This window comes from Sapajus apella, unplaced genomic scaffold (genome assembly GCF_009761245.1).
Source record: "Sapajus apella isolate SASKATOON/1434 unplaced genomic scaffold, GSC_monkey_1.0 scaffold535, whole genome shotgun sequence".
Taxonomy (NCBI): domain Eukaryota; kingdom Metazoa; phylum Chordata; class Mammalia; order Primates; family Cebidae; genus Sapajus; species Sapajus apella.
In genome coordinates this window covers 21,586-41,700 of record NW_022437463.1, presented here as the reverse complement: position 1 = coordinate 41,700, position 20,115 = coordinate 21,586, and the positions used below count along the sequence as shown (strand labels likewise).

General features: G+C 35.5%; 1 protein-coding gene across 1 annotated transcript in view; it reads left to right on the top strand.

Moving 5' to 3' along the window:
- LOC116546039 (coiled-coil domain-containing protein 14-like) overlaps positions 1 to 20,115 on the top strand; it is a 38,808-nt gene that overhangs the window by 1,903 nt on the left and 16,790 nt on the right. The window contains 9 exon segments of the mRNA XM_032272410.1: positions 4,573 to 4,628; positions 4,937 to 5,009; positions 5,247 to 5,316; positions 5,405 to 5,527; positions 12,943 to 13,179; positions 13,290 to 13,386; positions 14,412 to 14,923; positions 16,741 to 16,813; positions 16,815 to 16,880. Coding sequence (XP_032128301.1) covers positions 4,573 to 4,628; positions 4,937 to 5,009; positions 5,247 to 5,316; positions 5,405 to 5,527; positions 12,943 to 13,179; positions 13,290 to 13,386; positions 14,412 to 14,923; positions 16,741 to 16,813; positions 16,815 to 16,880 — 1,307 coding nt within the window.

Sequence of the window (20,115 nt, the reverse complement as noted above, 5' to 3'; positions counted from 1 at the left end):
CCGGGGGCGGGGGTTGGGGGGACCCCAGACCCCGCCCATGTACCCCAACCCGGCAAAAAAACAAGACACTCCCTCAAAAAAAAAAAAAAAAAAAAAAAAAAAAAATTTTGAATATGAAAAAGATTTAAAAGTAGAAAACACAAGATTCGAAATTGCAAATATCTAGTTATTATGACTAAGTAAAAAATGCATATGAAAAATGATTGGAAGCCCCAATAGCAAAGAACACATCTAGTATCTAGATCTTGGTTTCCAAGTACCACTGTCCCCTAAGGAGTCATGGCTTCTTGGAAAAATGACCAATTCCAGGGCTGAGCAGGGGAATCACAAGAAGAGTGTAGACTACTCGGGAGGCTGAGGCAGGAGAATTGCCTGAGCCCAGGAGGCAGAGGTTGCGGTGAGCCGAGATCACGCCATTGCACTCCAGCCTTGGTAACAGGAGCGAAACTCCGTTTCAAAAAAAAAAGAAGAGTGTGGTTACATCAAACTAATAAGCTTCTGTACAGCATAGGAAATGAGTGATGGAGGAGTGAAAAGGCAATCTACAGAATGGGTGAAAACATTTCCAAGCCATGTATCTGATAAATAATATCTAAAATAAATATAAGGACTTTCTATAACTCAAAAGCAGAACCACAAATAACTTGTTTAAAAAATGAAAAAAGGATTTGAATAGACATTTCTACAAAGAAGACGTGTGGATGGCCAACAGGTATAGGAAAAGATGCTAAACATCACTAATCATCAAGGAAATGCAAATTAAACCCACAATGAGCTATTACCTAACCCCTGTTAGGATGACTTGCTAAAAAAATTAAAAGTATTGGCAAGGATTTGGAAGAATTGGAACTCTTGTACACTGTCAGTGGGAAAGTAAAATGGTATAGCCCCTATGGAAAACAATATGGGGATTCCTCACAAAATTAAAAATAGAACTGTCATATTACCCAGCAATTCTACTTCTGGGAATTTATCCAAAAGAATTGAAATCAGGATACAGAAGAGATATTTGCACTCTCGTGTTCATTGCAGCACTATTTACAATAGCCAAGATGTGGGAATAACCTAAATATCTACAGATGAAAAGATAAGGAAAACGTGGTATATACATAAAATGGACTATTACTGAATCTTTAAAAAGAAGGAAATAGCTCTCATATGTAACAACAGAGATGAACCTTGAAGACATTATGCTAAATGAGATAAGCTAGTCACAGAACGACAAATACTGCATGATTTTACTTACATAAAGTATCTAAAAAAGTTAAAACTCATAGAAACAGAATAGAATAGTGGTTGCCAGGGGTCATGGGAAGGGAGAGATGCCATTGTTATTCAGCGAGTATAAAGTTACATTTATGTGAGATGAAGAAATTCTCGAGATCTGCTGTATAATATCATGTCTATAGTTAATACTACATTTTGTTAGGAAGGTAGATCTCATTTTAAACACCTTGATGAGAATTTTTAAAAGATGAACCGGGAGCACCTTGTTGTAGAAAGTAAGCAATAGCTCAGAAAGTGATGGGGACATGTTAAAGTGATACAGGAATCAAATTCAAGGAGCTCCCAGAGACCAAATTTGAGACAATTTGAGCATCAAAATAAAGTGATAATAATGGATCATAACCTACTGAAGAAAATAGGAATCAGCGAGTCCCCACTAACAAGGAAGAAGGAAAAGGTGCTTTCCTAAAGTTGAATGCCAACTAATACATGTAGAAGGATTACATAGTTAGAAAATCACCATGTCAAACAATTGATTCAGCCAAGAATCATCAATGAATGTTAAAACTATGGGGTGAAAGATTGGTGATTGGTATATCTACATAATCTCAAAGTATCTCTTCAAAAAATGCTAACAATTACTAAGATAAGAGTAGAAACTTTACAATAAAAAGCCTGGCAGACACCATCTTAGGTCGTCAAAGTTTACATCATGAATAATGGGACAAACTGACGTGTGTTTATTGAGAAGGACATAATCTCTTTTGTGGATTCCTGCCAAAAATGCATGACCTGCGTGTAATTGTGGGTAAGCATCAGACAAATCTAAATGTGCAGAGGGACATTGTATGAAATAACTGGCTTAGACGCTTTAAATATGTCAAGGTTATAACAGACAATGAATGACAGCCTGAGGAACTGTTATAGACTAAAGGAAGCTAAAGAGCTACAATAGTTTAATGCAATATGTGATCCTGGATTGGGTGTGAACCAGAGGGATTTTTTTTTTTTTTTTTTTGTAATGGACAGTATTAGGATAATTGACAGCATGCAGATAAGGTCTGAACATTAGATCATAATTCTGTATCAATGTTAATTTCCTGGTTTTGATAATTATGCTGTGGTTATATTAGAGAATGGCCTTGTTTTTAGGAAATATTTAGGAGTAAAGGAGTATTATATCTGCAACTTTAATGGTTCAGGCAAAAAGTAATACTGTATACATATAGACAGAGAACATGGAAAATGTCAAAGGTTATAGACTCTGAGTGAAGCATATATAGGACTTCTTTGTGCTATTATTTCATAGTAGGAACTACAAAAAAAAAATTGAAAGGAATTGTTCCAATATGGTAGTTACTGTTTTAGGGTGCTTTTATCATGAGTAATTTTCTTGACCAGATTTCCTATAAGATAGCCTTGTGTCTTTTAAGATCTTTTCCTCATTTATTAAGTAGCTTGTTTGTCTCATTATTGAGTTGTGATATATCTTTATGTATTCTGAATAAAGTCCTTTGTCAGATCTACATATTACAAATATTTCCTTCTTGCTTTTTAATTTTCATAGTGTTGTCTTACAAAGAGAAAAATGTGGCTTGCTTTTTAATTTTCATAGTGTTGTCTTGCGAAGAGAAAAATGTTTTCGTTTGATACAATACAATTTTTTTTACTTAAAAAATAAGATAGCCTTGTGTATATTTTTTGGAGAAACACCATATATATCTTACAGTTATACCAGACATGTACCTCAGACAGTGTACTTAAAAAATTTTTTTTTGAAAGAACAATTGTGGTAGTTGTTTGTTGACTCAGACATGTACCTCAGACAGTGTACTTAAAAAAAAAATTGAAAGAATAATTTTGGTAGTTGTTTTTGGACTCAATCCAGGGTATAGTATTATAGTGTCATGGCTTGGAGTTTTTATTATGATTCCAGCCAGGACATCAACATAGATATACTAAAGGGAAAGACCCTGAGAGTGTGATGCAGAGACCAGTGGAGTGATGTTTCACAATGTCTTATTTCCTACATTGTTGATTCTCACTGCTGGCTTTATTTCCTCCATCATATTCCAAATTATCTCTAGAAGTGTAACTCTTACCAACCCAGTTTTTTAAAAAATGCATTCTCAGTTACGTTCTTAGAAGGATGGAACACACGTTCATGCATATGATAGAATGCCACATAACTTTAGAAAGTTTGGTAGTTACTGCTCAAAGCTATCTTGAGATGAAATATGTAAATATGTCAAGAGAAATTATAAATGAAACTGCCAACAGTGACTATATCTGGAGGGTAGAACGAGGGGGGGAGTCAGGGACTTCAACTCATGTTGATTTAAAATTATTTTGAATAGAGATTATCTGATGTAAAGTTATTAAGATATAAAATGGTATGCCATGGAAAGTGTCCTTTCTTGCTTTGTGCCCCAGATACTCAGTTTTCCTCCCTAGAGGCAACCGTGATTAACTGTTTTTGGCATAACTCTCAAGATACTGGGTACATGTAAAAGCAAATGCCTATTTTTTCCTGTTTTTCTACAGAAAAAGTTGTCCATTATGTCACTTTTAAAACCAAAAAAAATTTAAGAAAACAACAGTGCTATATGAGTTTCCAAAGAAAGATTAAGACAGTGAGATGTAGATAAAGAGAAAGGTTAGAGTTTTCATTTGCTGGTCTCATCAGGCATTCTAAATAATGTACATAAAAGGAACCAGAGTTAAGAACTCTGTTCTGTATCTTGAATTAACTTGTATGTTTCAAAGAATTTGGGAATATAGAACATGTTTAGGGATTAATATAGTCTGAACTTAGTGTAGTAGTTACCTCTGGTTTAAAATAGTATATCAATTTCCTTTTCACCTTAAATAGACTTAAGTAACAAATATATGTGTTGTTTGCTTGACATTTTACATAAAAGAAATTTAATATATGAATTATAATTGTGGATTTTTAGGATATATCACATTACTTAAAACAGTGAATAATATGGCACATACATACAATGAAATATCATTTGGCCTCAAAAAGGAAGAAAAATTTAGACATTTGCTTCAGTATAAATGAAGCTGGAAGATATTATGCTAAGCGAAATAAGCCAGTCACAAAAGGACAAGTATTGTATTATTCCAGTTTTATAAAGTTTCTAGAGTAGTCAAATTCATAGAAACTAGGATGGTAATTGCTACGGTGAGGGGGAAGAGGGGATGGGAAGGTATTGTTTGATGAGTACAGAGTTTTAGTTTGAGAAGAAAAATAAAAGAAAAAATGTCATATTTTATCAAGATAGCATATTGAAAATGTAATAGAAAAATATTTATCTGCTATAATATATTATGTCATAGGTGTTATCTTCAGGAAGGCACACTGGACCTGCTAAATTAACAAATGGGAAGAAAGGGTAAGTACTTAAAGACATTTACAACTTCAGATTTCAAGACATTTTTCAGGTCTTTGGGCTGGGTGACATGTCATCTACCCCAGAAAATTAGGTAGGCCTGTAGCATCACACGCTCTGGGGAACAACTTTTCATATCTACCTGTGTTAATCATTCTAGTGTTTAACAGTCTTTCTAATCTTTAGAATGTGCTTATAAATTCATCTTGTACCTGGTGGGTCAAGCTTTCTTATCTAGTCTTTGCTGGAAAGAAGATGACTAATGAATTTTGGGAAAAAAATATAAGAATATTAATGAGCTTATTTTCCAGGACCCATTTAAGAAGAATATCACGTTTTAATGCAGATTCTGGCTATTCCATCCATTCTGATTCAGAAAGTCAGGTAAGATTGAATAGATACAATACACACTAATTAGTTTTCAGATGGGAGCTAAAAAGTAGGAATAAAATGCAAAGTATTAATTGGTCTAAGGAAGTATGAAATCTGTTGCTTTAAAACATCTTTTCTACCAATAATAAATTGCTTATAAATAAAGAAATTTAAAAGTACATAACGTATATTTTTTCCTATACTAACAGTTATATACAAATGTATTCTAAATGACTTTATTCCTTACAGGCTGAAACTCTTCATGGGCTTGATGGTTGTGCTTCTTTGCTGAGGAACATTTTGAGAAATGAAGATTCAGGTTTATTTTTTTAAATGCTTCTTTGCTGAATACCTTTTCTCAATTAAGTCATTATTTTGATATTAACAAATTTTTGTTTTATTAATAGGTTTAGAAACAGCATATTTAGAAAACAGATCTAATTCTAGACCTTTAGACAGCAGAAAATATGGATCTAAAAAGAAAAGACATGAAAAACATACTGTTCCTTTCATAGTCCGGAAAGAAACATGTAAGCCTTTTTTTCTCTTATTTAAAGATAATCCTTAATTGTGGGTATTTTGATCAATTATCAGGATTATGCAGTTCATTTTAATAATCAGTGTTGGTTAGGTTTATGTGTGCTTATGCCTGTCTTTTTTTATTCAGCTTCTAATTGCTGAGTGGTTATATAAAAAAAGACTGGGTTTTACAGGAGAAAAAGTTCAAACTCAGAATGACTTTTGGGAAGTATATAGAGTTAGTTTCCTCTGCCACTTGTTTTCATAGATAATCACAAATTGGCTGTAATTCAGGTGTATACTTATTGTTGTTGCTTTAAAATTATTATGTTAAAAAAAAATATATATATATGTATCCTAAGTTGGTCAAGCTGATCTCAAGTTACACAGTTAGGATACATGGTGCATAAGAAGGTATAATTGGATTAATAAGGAAAGAGCCTCCTGCTCATTGATGGTGAATGTAGCCAAGGGTACTTTACACCCTGACGGCTAACTTTTCCTGGTTTAGAACAAGAAAGTTTTGATTTTGTTGTCCCTTGGAGGCCTAGAGGACAAGATCGCCCAAAATGAAGATGAAAAAGTCCACAATGAGAATTCAGATGGATGAGAATTAGACTAGCCACTTCTATAGTTCAGGTGGGCCAGAAATGTCAGCACTGTAGTGCAAGCTTAGATTCAGCTTGGGCAAGGAATGAAGTTTAGAAAGTCATCTAAGGCAGTAACCCTGTGTCTTAAGAGATCAGAATTCAAGCAAGGAGGCTGAGAAAGAGTAGAGCATTCATGGGACTAGGAGTTGATGTTTCAGATAGTCCCAGGATAGAGAACTAAGGCAGGGGAAACCTAACTCATCTTGGAGGTCAGTAACATTAGCCTTATATTGTCTTGACCTGCACTATTCAAGATGGTAGCCATGGCCACATGTGGCTATTCAGCACCTGAAATATGACTAGTACAACCAAGGAATTGAATTTTTAGTGTTATTTAATTTAAATTAATTTAAAATGAAATTCTAAAACTGAAAATTGATCCAGGTATTATAAAACTTTTAAGTATGTTTGGAATAACTTGGGCATGTGAACCTACCTTTTTAAGTGTAAATTTTATTAAATCTAAATATAGACCAAGTATTTCGGATGATAATTTAGCATTTAGATTGTGCTTTGTGTAAAATGCATGCTAGATTTAGAAGATTAAATACAAAAAAATTCAGTTATTTATATTATACACTGAAATGTTAATATTTTTGATATATTGGCTTAAATATGAAAAGTAATTTTACCTCTTCTTTTATGTGGTTACTGGAAATTTTAAGTTATATATATGGTTTGTATTATATTCCTATTGGACAACATTGGTCTAAGTCAGCTCAGCACACTACAGCCAGTTTTATAAGTAATGTTTAATTATTTTATTTTGTAAATAAGATTTTATTAGAATGCAGCCAAGCTAATTTATTGTGTTTTTATTAGCTGTTTTTGTACTGCAGCGGCAGTGTTGAGTAGTTGTGACAGAGATCATCTGGCCTGCTAAGCCTAAAATATTTATTTGACCTCTTAAGAAAAAAAGTGCTAAACCCTGGTCTTAACTCTTCAAGTTGAGGCCTTTTTATTGCAGCCCAGTTGAGAAAGAAAGGAGCAATAGCACCTGTTCCTCCAGTCTCCTACTTTTTGTCTGTAGGCGGGTTATTTCTTATCCAGGGCACCTTTCCTCAAGGATCTATCATTTGAGATATATGTGGCTGAGAGTGGGTGTCATGGTAGCAACTTGTTGGATCCTGACTTAACTGCTTCTGTCAGAGTTCCAACAGGAAACACATGGCAACACTCAAATTGAGGTAATTCGAGGAGGGTTTATTTTATTTACAAAGGGACTCATGGTAAAGGTATGAGTAGGGCATAGGAAAACCACAAGTTTTGCCTGCTGGGTCTTGCTAGCAGCAGCAGCAGAGCTGTTATCATCTCTAGGCCATAAGGGATTAGGAGAGTTACTAGACCTAGAAAGTGGTATTGCTTATAGAATATGCTACCTTGAGAAGAACAGTGAGCTTCATTGAAAGGACAAAGTCAGCCCAAGGGGACCTCATAGAAAGGGAGCAGGGTAAGTGTATATCCAACTTCATGTTTCTTCCTTTTCTTCATATGCCAAGACTCCCATTGGATTGAAGCCCTACTGATGTATATCAGGTCTGGAATTTGACTCTTACAAGCTAGTAAGTTAGTTTCACTGTATCATGGATGCTAGCAGAAGACACAAAACTACTGGTCAGAGACAAAGGACTTTATTACTCACAGCATAGGAAGCAGTATGTGCATCAGCATATTTGTGTTGGTTCTCATTCACCCTAATTCCCAATGGAGTGATTCGGTGGATCCAAATGGATGCTGCACATCCTTTAGGTGTAGGTTGCAGCTGAGGAACACTAAGCTTGGGGAATCTGCCACTTTGATAGTAAGCAGTAATCAAGCCTGTGCTTGCCCCAGAGGGAAATATTACCTTATCCCTCAAGGTTGCTCGCTGCAAACACAACCCTGAGAAGTGGCCCAGGTAAAGAGCTTAGGTCAAAGCCTGGCTTTTTTGATATACACAGCAAGAAATATTAGGAGGAGGAGTGACCCATGAAGGACTGTCTCTTCGCAATCCATATAGATCAGCATTCCAGGGAGAGCAAGGTGAAGACCAGTAGAGGTGGATTTGGATTGGCAGATGGAAGATTCTGGCATTCTGGGTCTGTAGCATTAAATTCTTATTTGGATTACAGCTGAACCAGCAGCTCTGGCTTGTGATCAGGGTGCAGTATTCTTACCGTTTCTTCTCTCATATTTTCATAATCAGAAGGAAGGACGTACTTCCATAGGACAGTCTGCCTTAGGGTTGCAATATTAGAAATTATTAGTTCCTAATTTCTAAGTGTTCCTAAGTTTAACTCATTAGAAACCTCTGACTGTTTGATTCAACTGCTCTATTGTTTTTTTAATTTACCAAATTGTAGCACTTTCTAGAAACAAACGTGTGTGTGTGTGTGTGTGTGTGTGTGTGTGGTTGGCAGCTGTTAACCAATAATACAAGATTTTGCTCGTTACTACAATGCTTATAAAATCCAAGCTCATCGCTTGTTCTCTTTACCACCTCTCTCCAAGTGAGGTAATTGTAAAGAACTTTAAGGAATCTATTACAGCATGTCAACTAGTATCCATGTATTATTTTACTTTTAACACATATTATCTTGATATTTTGTGTTAACTGTTTTCTGGGGAATGGCCCCTCCCATGTATTTTCTATCTGGGACCTATCTGATCATTGGATGCCTATGGAGTCAGGTATGCACACCATGATGCATTCTGGAAGTAAGGAGGCAGAGAGGCCCTTCCAGAAATGTATTGAGCTTATTTAAGAGTGCTTTGGCATTTAAAAAAAAATTTTTTTTTTTTTGAGACGGAGTTTCACTCATGTTACCCAGGCTGGAGTGCAATGGCGCGATCTCGGCTCACCGCAACCTCTGCCTCCTGGGTTCAGGCAATTCTCCTGCCTCAGCCTCCTGAGTAGCTGGGATTACAGGCACGTGCCACCATGCCCAGCTAATGTTTTGTATTTTTAGTAGAGACGGGGTTTCACCATGTTGACCAGGATGGTCTCGATCTCTTGACCTCATGATCCACCCACCTCGGCCTCCCAAAGTGCTGGGATTACAGGCTTGAGCCACCGCGCCCGGCCAAAAAATTTTTTTTTAATAAGCAACTTTTATATGTGATAACTGCGTTGAATGCTTTCATGATTTTGCTTTTAGTAACATATATATATTTCCATCTTCATCTTGGGGAACTAAATCAAGCACAGGCAGAATCCTTTGAGCATTGATTGCCCCTCATAAGGCCAGTTATAGTAGGCATCCAGTGGCTCTTACCTGCTCTAGTTGTTTGTTCTGTATTCAAGTGATGGGAATCACTTCCCGTCAGACGGTGCTTGTCCATCCAAGCAATAGCCAGTGCTTGCACAGCAGGTAGACTTTAGGGACTGAAACAGTTTTGTGGACTGAGTAAATGAATACATTCCTTTCATGAATTCTAGTTATCACCTGACATCACTTAAACATATTGCCAGACCAATAGGTAAAATTTTCACGTAGAGTGCGTTGGTGTAATTAACAGGAGCAAGTAAATATGCTTCATTTGTATTTGTGTAGTAACAGGCTCATTTGGTCATTGTTTTATTTTAAAATCGTGTAGTAGTAATATAACTGCAGTCTTTGCCTTATATCCATTTATGGTTTTTAACTTGGATTGTTTGCTTTAAGACTTTACATCATTAAGTTACTCAACGTTATTAGTAGAGTTTTGCATGGGCTTAGTTGATAAAGGAGTGAAATATGTCATTTTAGCTCTAAGGCTTTGATGTTTAAGAAATAGTTTTGGAGTTTATTAATTTATGTTGGACAATGACATCTGCTGGCTGAGGCATAATGTAGCTCAGCTTTATTAAAGACTGTGAAAACCACACCTTGAAAAGAAAGTAAATGAGATCCCAATGCTATGACCTGTGTGTGAAAACAGATATCTTCAAACTAGCCAATTCTCTCTCTCTCTCTCTCTCTCTCTTTTTTTTTTTTTTTTTTTTTTTGATGAGACAGAGTTTCACTCTTGTCTCCCAGGCTGGAGTGCAGTGGCACTATCTCAGCTCACTGCAACCTCCACCTCCTGGGTTCAAGCGATTCTCCTGGCTCAGCCTCCTGAGTAGCTGGGGTTACAGGCATCCGCCACCACACCTGGCTAATTTTTTGTATTTTTAGTAGAGATAGGGTTTCATCATGTTGGCCAGGCTGGTCTCAAACTCCTGACCTCAGGTCATCCACCTGCCTCAGCCTCCCAAAGTGCTGGGATTACAGGTATGAGCCACCATGCCTGGCCCAAACTAGCCAATTCTCAAGGACCAGAGGAAATCCAAGAGCAGAAGGAAAGACCCAGGAATCAAGAGGAAAGGACTTGTGGTGTGCTCGATGGCCATGGGCTATGATCTCACCTTCTGTTATTTTAGATTTCAAAGTTAAAATATTTTAGACGGTACTTTTCCATTTATTATAAGATTATATTTCCAGTAAAAAGTAGTATTTGCTTTACAGAAGTTTATTAACCAGTTTTGTTTGATCTGATCTGTTCAAATAGTGAAGGTAACTCTTACTGCTTTTGAGTCTAATCATCTCATAAGGGACATGTTTAGAGGTTTATTACTGACATCAGATAGCAAGATTTATGAATATATTTACTTGTCTATTGTGAGAGTACAGGTAGTTGATGATATTTAACATTTATTGAGTTTTTACTGTGTGCTAGACATCGATTTAAGAACTTTACAAGTGTTATCTCATTTACATCTCACAATAATCTTATAGGCATTACAGTTTTTCTGATAAGAAAGAGGAAGTCAAGAGAAGTTAATTTGCCCAAAGTTACTCAGCTAATAAGTGTTAAAGCTTGCATATAGGCCTAGAAAGTACATTCATAGGAAAAGATCATCTCAAAAGGAAACATACCCCAAGTCAAAAGGGGAGCATCTGATATCTTCACCCATTTTCATAGTCAAATATTAGGTCTTTTTCTTTAATTTTTTTTTTCTATTTTCACTGGTTATAGTATTTCATCTGCCTTTAACTTTTTCTGTTTTTGCTTTTACATGGAAGTTGTATGCTTTTAGCAATGTTTTTATTTTCAGTAAACTATACATATTTATATATTTGAGGGATTCTCTACTTTTAAATTTTTAATCATTTTTTAAAAAGTAAGAAATACTTTTCATAAGTAATTTTAAAGTACATAAATCTCAATAAATTTTTGCATATGTATACACCCCTATAGATACCACCTAGGGTAAGATACAGAAAATTTTTAGCACCCTACAAGGCTCCCTCCCTGTCAGTACCCCTACCATCACTTAGACCCTCAGCCTGTGTAACCACTTTCCTGACTTCTGTTTCCATTTGTGACTTTTACCTGTTTGAGGACTTCCTATAAATGCAATTGAACACTGTGCACTCTTGCTTTGAATATTTTCACTCAGCCTTTTGTCTATTAAACATCCAGATAGTTGTATATATCAGTACTTTGTTCTTTTTTTAATGCTGTGTATTATTCCAAGCTGTGCATATACCACAGTTTATCTGTTTCTACTATTCATGGCTATTTGGTGTTTTCAGCTTTTGACTACCACAAATCAAGCTGCTGTGAACATTGTTGTACATGTCTTTTAGTAGACATAAGCACTCATTTCTGTTAGGTGTATACCTGGGAGTGAAATTGTTATGTCATAGAATATATGTATGTTTAGCTTTGATAGGTGCTACCAATAGCAGTAAATTTTCCAAATTTATTTTGTATACTGATAACCCGTGATTTACTAGAGTATTCTCATTTCTGTTAATAGTATTTTAAAAAACACTTGGGAAGGGGATCTAATTAGGGAAATAGAACTTAGATTGTTATACCAATCTACAGGTAGTGCTATGTAGAAGACTTTGTTGTTTTTTACTTATTACTTTGTTAATACCAGATTTCTACCCTGTAGGTAGACTAATACTAGACTCTGTAAGATAAAATAATGAAATACAGCCCTGCTTAAAGAAACTTACGGTTTAGTCAGAAAGACAGGAGGATGAAAGATAAGCAATATAAGGCAATGTGTCAGTGGCATATGATTCATATAGACAATATGTGCTCTGGGGTGGGGAAGAGTAGTCACCAGACTAGATTGGATTGGGAAAGGTTTCATGGAAAAAGAAAACTTTCAGATGAGCCTTGGTGAGTGCGTAGAATTGGATTGGAAGGAATGGTTCATCATGAACAATGTTATTGAAAGGTAAGAAAAGCTTGCTGGGTAACTAAATTGACCTGGCTGAAATGAACAGTTTGAGTTGGGGGCGATGGGACAATAGTTGGAAAAGTAGGTTATGGTCAAGCTTTGGGAAACTTTAAATGCCAGGTTAAGATTTTGTTTGGTTGATTGGTTTTGTTTTGTTTTTAAGGGCCCAAAGCATCAGAATTGTATAAACTATTTTCTTTCCTATTCTGTTTTCCCTTGAGAACATGAACTGACAAGGAACAAGGTGAAGGAGTTTGATTGGACTTTAGGGATAATATAACAACCTTAAAAGAAGTGTTAAAATTGAAGGAGGGATTTTACAAATGGCAAGTAGCATAAAAAATGGGAATTCTAAAGAATTAGCATAGATGATTTTTGACTGGGGAAACTTAAACACTAGTTACTTTCCAAAAGAATTTGAGGTGATTTTCTTTAGTGAGGGTGACAGTGGTAAAGCCCTTCTATGAAGTATGTGATGAATTAAACTACTTCTGAGCATGTTTTCTTCTCTTAAAATCTTACGGTAAGCATTTTTGAAGAATCATGTTTCAAGAACTTTTTTTTTCTTCCACATTAGCATCTTCAGATAATAAGAAACAGATACCTAATGAAGCTCCTGCTAGAAGTGAAAGAGACACATCAGATCTAGAACAAAATTGGTCATTGCAAGATCATTATAGAATGTATTCACCCATAATATACCAAGCCCTCTATGAGCATGTGCGGACTCAGATGTCACTGATGAATGACTTGACTTCAAAGAACATCCCTAATGGAATCTCTGCTGTACCATGCCATGCTGTGTCTCATACTGGTTAGTATGAATACTGTTTAAAAGTCATGAATGCATGTTCTAATTAAATTGCTTTGTTATTGTATAAAAAGTAGGATATGTGATTAATTTTTTCTCCCTCTTACTTATAGAATCTCAGGCAACTCCTCATTCTAGTTACGGCTTATGTACCTCCACCCCGGTCTGGTCACCTCAGCGGCTACCCTGCCCTCCAAAGGTTCATTCTGTGTGTACAGTTTGTATACTACATAAGTAACTATTTGCTTATAGCAGTCATTTAGGAAGGACTGTTGAATTTATTGATTGTAACTTAATGCACTAGGACTTAAAGACCAGTTGTTTATTTTTTACTATTTTATAGTTTTACCTATTTATTAATGACAGTAATGAAGGAGAAAGAGGGGAAGAGATCAGTAGGGGGAAAGCAAAATCAACCATACTGACCACCCAAGTACAACTGCCGTTAACACACTGATAGAGTTCTTTCCAGTCGTTTAATCCTCTGTACAGGTTTTAGTTTCTGGTTTCTATTTGTTAAGTTTGGTTTCCTTTTAAAATAAAGTTATAAGTAAACTTTATGCAGTTTTCTATACGGATTCTTTCGCTTAATACTTTATTTGAAAGATGTTTATTAATATATACCCTTTGTGAATTTTTAATAACTTGTTACTACTGTATTTTGTGGATATATCATAGCCTGTGTACTATATGGTTAGGAGTGTAACCATATATTTGAGTTTGTTATTATTATTAATAAGCAAGTTTCTAATATTAGAAACTTACTAATATTTTTAGCTTAAAAGTAAGTTGAATTTTTCCTCAGTACAATAAAGATTCTTGGTTTCTGAAGCTTAGTTTACCCTGTAAGATGGGAGCATTACAAGGCCATGACTAAAATAGACTTTACAAATACCACAGATGGTTTAAAAGCATCAAAAGTTAGTCCACTTTGGGAAATTACATCATCAGAAAATAAGTTCAAACATACAAAAAGCTTTTGCACAAGCATATTTACAGAAATATTTCAGCAGTGAAAAACTGGCTGATACTTAAATGTGTAACCATATAGGAGTATGGTTGCACAGACTATGGTATACCCACAAAATATAGTACTAACTATTAAATATTCGCCAAGTAAATATATTAATAAATTTTTTAATAAATATATTTTATATATTTGAGTTTGTTATAATTAATACCTATAAGTGACTGCTTATACTTCTGAAGACTTGCTTTTCTTTTTCTTTAGGAAGTTGAAACTCTTGTGACAGTCAGTTTGCATCACAAGGTAAAACAGTTTCTGCGACCTGTACTGATGTTCTACAGAATTCATTTAACACCAGCCCTGGAGTTCCACGTAGCCTGCCCAAAACTGACACATCAGCTATTCCAACCTTGCAGCAACTGCGACTTGTTAGTGGGATTCTGCCACAACAAGGAGTTCATAAGGAAACAGACCTACTCAAATGTTTTCAAACATATATGTCTCTTTTTCAATCTCATGGAAAAGAAACACATCTGGACAGTCAGACACACCAAAGCCCTACTCGATCACAGCCAGCTTTCTTGGCCACTAATGAAGAAAACTGTGCCAGAGAGCAAATTGGAGAGGCCAGAAGTGAAAGACAGGATTTGAGCCTACGTGTGCGAGATACAAAAACAGTCAAGGATGTACAGAAGGCAAAAAATGTGAACAAGATAGCTGAAAAAGTTAGAGTTATGAAATATTTGCTGGGAGAGCTCAAGGCCCTGGTAGCAGAAAAAGGTAGATGAGACTTACAATTTTATGTAGTATGGTGTTATACTAAATACCAGTGTCACATTATTTAGCTGTCATTTAAATGGAGTTTGTGGTATTTTCCGTAGAACTGTGTTTTGAACTAATAAGAAAATCAGTTCTGCTTATTGTATTCTTACTTTTTAGGTTTTGATTTTTTTTCCTGTGGATTTAAAATGTTAGAGAATATCAAACATTCAGTCTTTTACTTGCAAGTGTGTATTTATTCTTCTTGATAATAGAGCTTGAAAAGATTCAACCAAGGAGAATTTGTGCAGATAAAGATTTTAATTAGATTAGAGGACCCCTGAAGATGATTAACTGCCTGAGTAGACTGATTATTTTTCCTGTTTTAAAAAGATGCAAAGTATGCCTGCATGTCATTTTTTAAATAGGCAACTGTTAGGTTGTTTAACAAATCTCACTTTGAGGAGTAACCCAAACCTTCTTATGCGCTTTTCAGTTTATTTTTAGAACTTTTTTCCTAAATCAAGAAAAATGTCTTTGAGCCAGATTATATTCATTTGTTTTTATTCTGTATATGTATTCTATTGTAGTGGCTTTTGCTTGGAATGATTTATAGATTTGTCATCTTGGAAAACACAGTAATTGACTGTGGAAGCATTGATTGAATACCTAACATTTGCAGAGTGACCAAAAAAAGAAAAATCTTAAAATGCTATATGAATGTAGCACCATTAAACCAAAGACATAGTGTATTAAAATTGCTGTGTTTTCAGACCTTCAACTTACCACCATTTTCACAATCAGATACATAATTATGGTAATAATAATAATACCATTGGCTATCATTTATTGAACACTTACCATGTGCTCAGCACTGTGCTAAGTGTTTTATATGCATTATCTCATTTAATCCTCCCAGCAACCCTATGTGGTACTATTACCACTACCATTTTACTGATGAGGAAACTGAGACCTGGAGAAACAGTATCTGACTTAATCTTCTCAACAACCCTGTGAAGTACGGTTTTTATCTCCATTTAACCATGAAGAAACCCAGGTTTCAAGAGTTAAGTATTGAGACGTTGGCCAAAGGATACAAACTTCCAAGTAGGTAGGAGGAATAAGTTAAAGAGATCTACTATATAACATTATAACTATAATTAATAACAATATTGTATTCTTAAAAATTGCTGAGAATAGATTTTAAGTGTTTTTATTATAAAAATGATAAATATGTGATGTAATACATGTGTTAATTAGCTCCATTTAACCATCACAATGTATAGCTATTTCAAAACAACATATTGTACATGATAAGTATATAAATTTTTTCTTTGTCAATTTAAATAAATTTTTACAAAAAGAAAAAATTATAATCTTTTTTTTAATTTTATTTTTTAAATTTTTTTATTGCATTTTAGGTTTTGGGGTACATGTGAAGAACATGCAAGATTGTTGCATAGGTACGCACATGGCAGTGTGATTTGCTGCCTTCCTCCCCTTCACCTATATCTGGCATTTCTCCCCATGCTGTCTCTCCCCAACTCCCCACCCCCCACTGTCCCTCCACCATTTCCCCCCAACAGACCCCAGTGTGTAGTGCTCCCCTCCCTGTGTCCATGTTGAACTTAATTTCTTTAGAATTTTTCTGAGGAAGGAAATACCACCAGGATGAAAGAGAAAAATGGAGCCTGTATAATAAATTTATAAATAGTTGAGTTGAATTTATAACAAGTATGTACATATCTATAAAGATTTTCTTTTTTAGTAATACATACTAACCTTGTAGAAAAATAATTTATAGTATTGATTTTACTGATTTATTTTGTCTTTTATAGAGGATTCAGAAATTCAGAGGTTGGTTACAGAAATGGAAGCATGTATATCTATACTTCCAGCAGTAAGCGGAAACAGATATTCAAGTTGAGATAGCACTAACCATGCAACCATTAAGAAGTGAGACCGCTCAGTTACGAAGGTAAGAATTTCCCTTTGAATATTTTTGTCTGTGTGCAAACATGCCTCCTGGCCAGAACAAAGGTACCAAATGACGTATCTAGGATTTTGTAAGGAAAATTGATTTTCTGTCTTACTGAATTTCTACTTTTTCTTCCTCATTTTTCAGAGATTTCCAGCATTCTCTAACACTTCCTTTACTTCTGCCACCTTGTACATATTGTCTCCCACTTTTACCTGTGTTGTCACTTGGTAGCGTGTAGGCAGGAAAATGAAATTCCTCTGTTTATTTATCAGACTAGTCTAAGTTATGCTGCAGGAACAAACTTCTAAATTTCGTTTGCATAGCACAGCAAGTTTATTTCTCCCTCACGCCAAGACTAACGTGGGTCATCGGTGGCTCTTTCATCCTATGACTCAGGATCCAGACTCCCTCCGTTTCATGAAGCCACTGTCTCAGTATGTGTTGTCCAGGAAAAAGAGAATGCGGATATGGTAATGGGGAAGTCTCACATGCCCCAACCCAGAAGTGACCATTTCGCTACCACTTATATTTTATAGGCTGAAACAAGGCACCTGGCCCTGCCTAATAGAAAGGTCTGGGACGTTGTATTAAAAACACACTGTTTTTCTTCTGCTCTCACACCACAACAATCGACACAGAACAGTTCTATGACCAAATGTGTGGGAATTTCTCCCCACCAACAAGCAAGCAATCAGTTCTGCAGCAGATACCAGTTGGGTGTCCTCCAGTTCAAATCCAACACTATGTACCTGGAAATTATATCAGATCCCACATGTTGAGGGCTCAGTCCCACAAGACTAAGCTTTATTTCTAATGCCGATCACAAGCCCAGGTTATTTTACCTGTTTGTCTGACCAAATGACTTTAAGTCGAAGTTCTCTTGATCTCCTTCCTTGGGTTCAGTTAATTTGCTAGAGCAGCTCACAGAACTCACGGAAACACTTAGTTTACCACTTTATTATAAAGGATACAGATGAAGAGATGCAAAGGGCAAGGTACTGGAGAAAAGGCGTGGAGCTTCTATGACCCCTGTGGGTGCCCCACCCTCTAGGAAGCTCCATGTGTTTATCTGGAAGCTCTGCATACCCTGTCCTCTGGAGGCTTCATTGGATAGGCATGGTTGAGTCATGGACAACTGTGAAGAAACGTGATTGGACAAAAAGGGTATGATCTAATACTAATAGACAGAGTGGGGAAACCCAAGAAGTTCTGTCTGTTCAAATTCGTTTTGGACTCTCTGTGCAGCATTCCTTCCTCCTCAGCATGAGGCAGGACCCCTTCAGAAATGCGGTTCTTTTGACCTGCAAACAGCCAAGGTAGGTCAGAGAATTTCCTTATGGCCAGTTGTAAGACAGGTGGGAGAAGATTATATTTTTTGTTTCTATGGCCTACCATGGGGAGGAAAAGGGAGCAGGTGAAAGGAGGGCAAGAGAAGTTTAGACAAAGAAATTCTGTTTTCTGAGGCCTGCTTCTGAGACCTAAAGTACCTGAATATTAACAGATGACTGTCTTTCACCTTTATCACTCTGAAGCTGCTTCAGGAACCAGGAACAAAAGGCCAAATACTTAAATAAAAGGGATGTTTTTGCTTTTGACTGCTTAAGAAATAACAAGGGCTGTGGGAATTGACACCCAGGAACTGTGAATGAAAACATATATATATGTATGTATATGTGTGTATATATATATGTATATATGTTTGTATATCTGTGCCATAACAGACATACACACACCACACACATTATATACAATATGTATATATATAAATATATAAAATAATGTCACAGATATATAATTTTTCCATACTTCTATACAGCCAGGAAGGAAAGGAGAACCTTAGTAAGCACTAATATAGCCCTACCACACTTAGACATAGAAAAAAAATTATTTAAATTCTTTGATATTTTTTCTCTTGGTCATCTTGACTTGGTGGAATTACATTCTTTGTTTAGGAAATCTAATTTTGAAATATAAAAGAAATCACCCACATATTATCAATAATATCTTAACTTGGAATGTTTCAGTGATGACCATCAAGGCCAACACACCAGTGTCTGTTTATTAATATGCTTTACTAAAACTTGGAGTACATATTAGGTGCTTCTGCGGCACAGCAGTGCAAATGTGTCCTGAGTGTTATAGTTGCATAAGCTGTAGGCATTGTATAAGATAGGACCTGCAAGGATCTATACAAACTTTTAAAGAGACTGGAAAGCAAATAGTTGGAGCATAGCTAGAATATACACATCTGGAGCCTCTAGAGGCATGATAGCTGGTGAGATGCACTCATTTAGGATTCTTTGTCTAGAGGTCCTTATCCTGTAGCTACTATGATATAAGACGGGATTGCTGGGTTTAAAATCCAATATCATCTTCAGTCTCGACCTAAGGAATTCCTATACCTGCATTAATTTTTTGAGACCAAAAATGAGTAAGTAATAAAATAATGAACAGCAAATACTGTTAACATTTATTGAATGTTTTTTATATGCCACACTATTGCCCTTTATATGTGTCATCGCTTTATATCTTCACAACAGCTCCATGAGGTAGGTGCTATGTTACTCTTATTTATAGATGAGGAACTCAAGGCACACAGAGTTTATGTAACTTGCCCAAGGTCATATATCTAAGAAGTTACAGTCAAGACTTGAACCCAGTCAATTTGATTTCAGAGTACAATGATCTTAACTTGCAGACTTCTGTACTGTCTCTGTTAGGAAGTAGAGATTTAATTATACCTCACTATTTAGGTGTATTTTGTGGAACATAGAATATATTGCAAGCCATTCAAAATAAACAAGCATATTATTTAAAGGAATGACAATCAAATAATTGATTTCTTAAATAAGCATACCAAAACTTAGCCTGAGAATATTATCTATTTTAACATTGTCACCATGGAAAATATTAGTGGTTCCCATTCATTTCTGTTCCTTAGAACATTTTTAAATTACCTTAGGAGCTAATTTGTAAGCCATTCAAGAAAATAAGGTTTACTGTTTTATGAGCCACCACTTGTTTCTAGTTTTTTTTTTTTTTTAAAGAAGGTATTTGTTTGATGTCTGACCTAATTCAATTGGCACCAGAGCTATTTGGCTGTCTGTCCTTACAGGACAAAGATTATATAGCATGGTATTGCCACTGTTGTTTACTGACCTTCTAAAAGATGCAATAACTAAAAAATGAAGAATTTGTTAGATACATTCTTTTTAAGCAGGAAAAGGTTTCC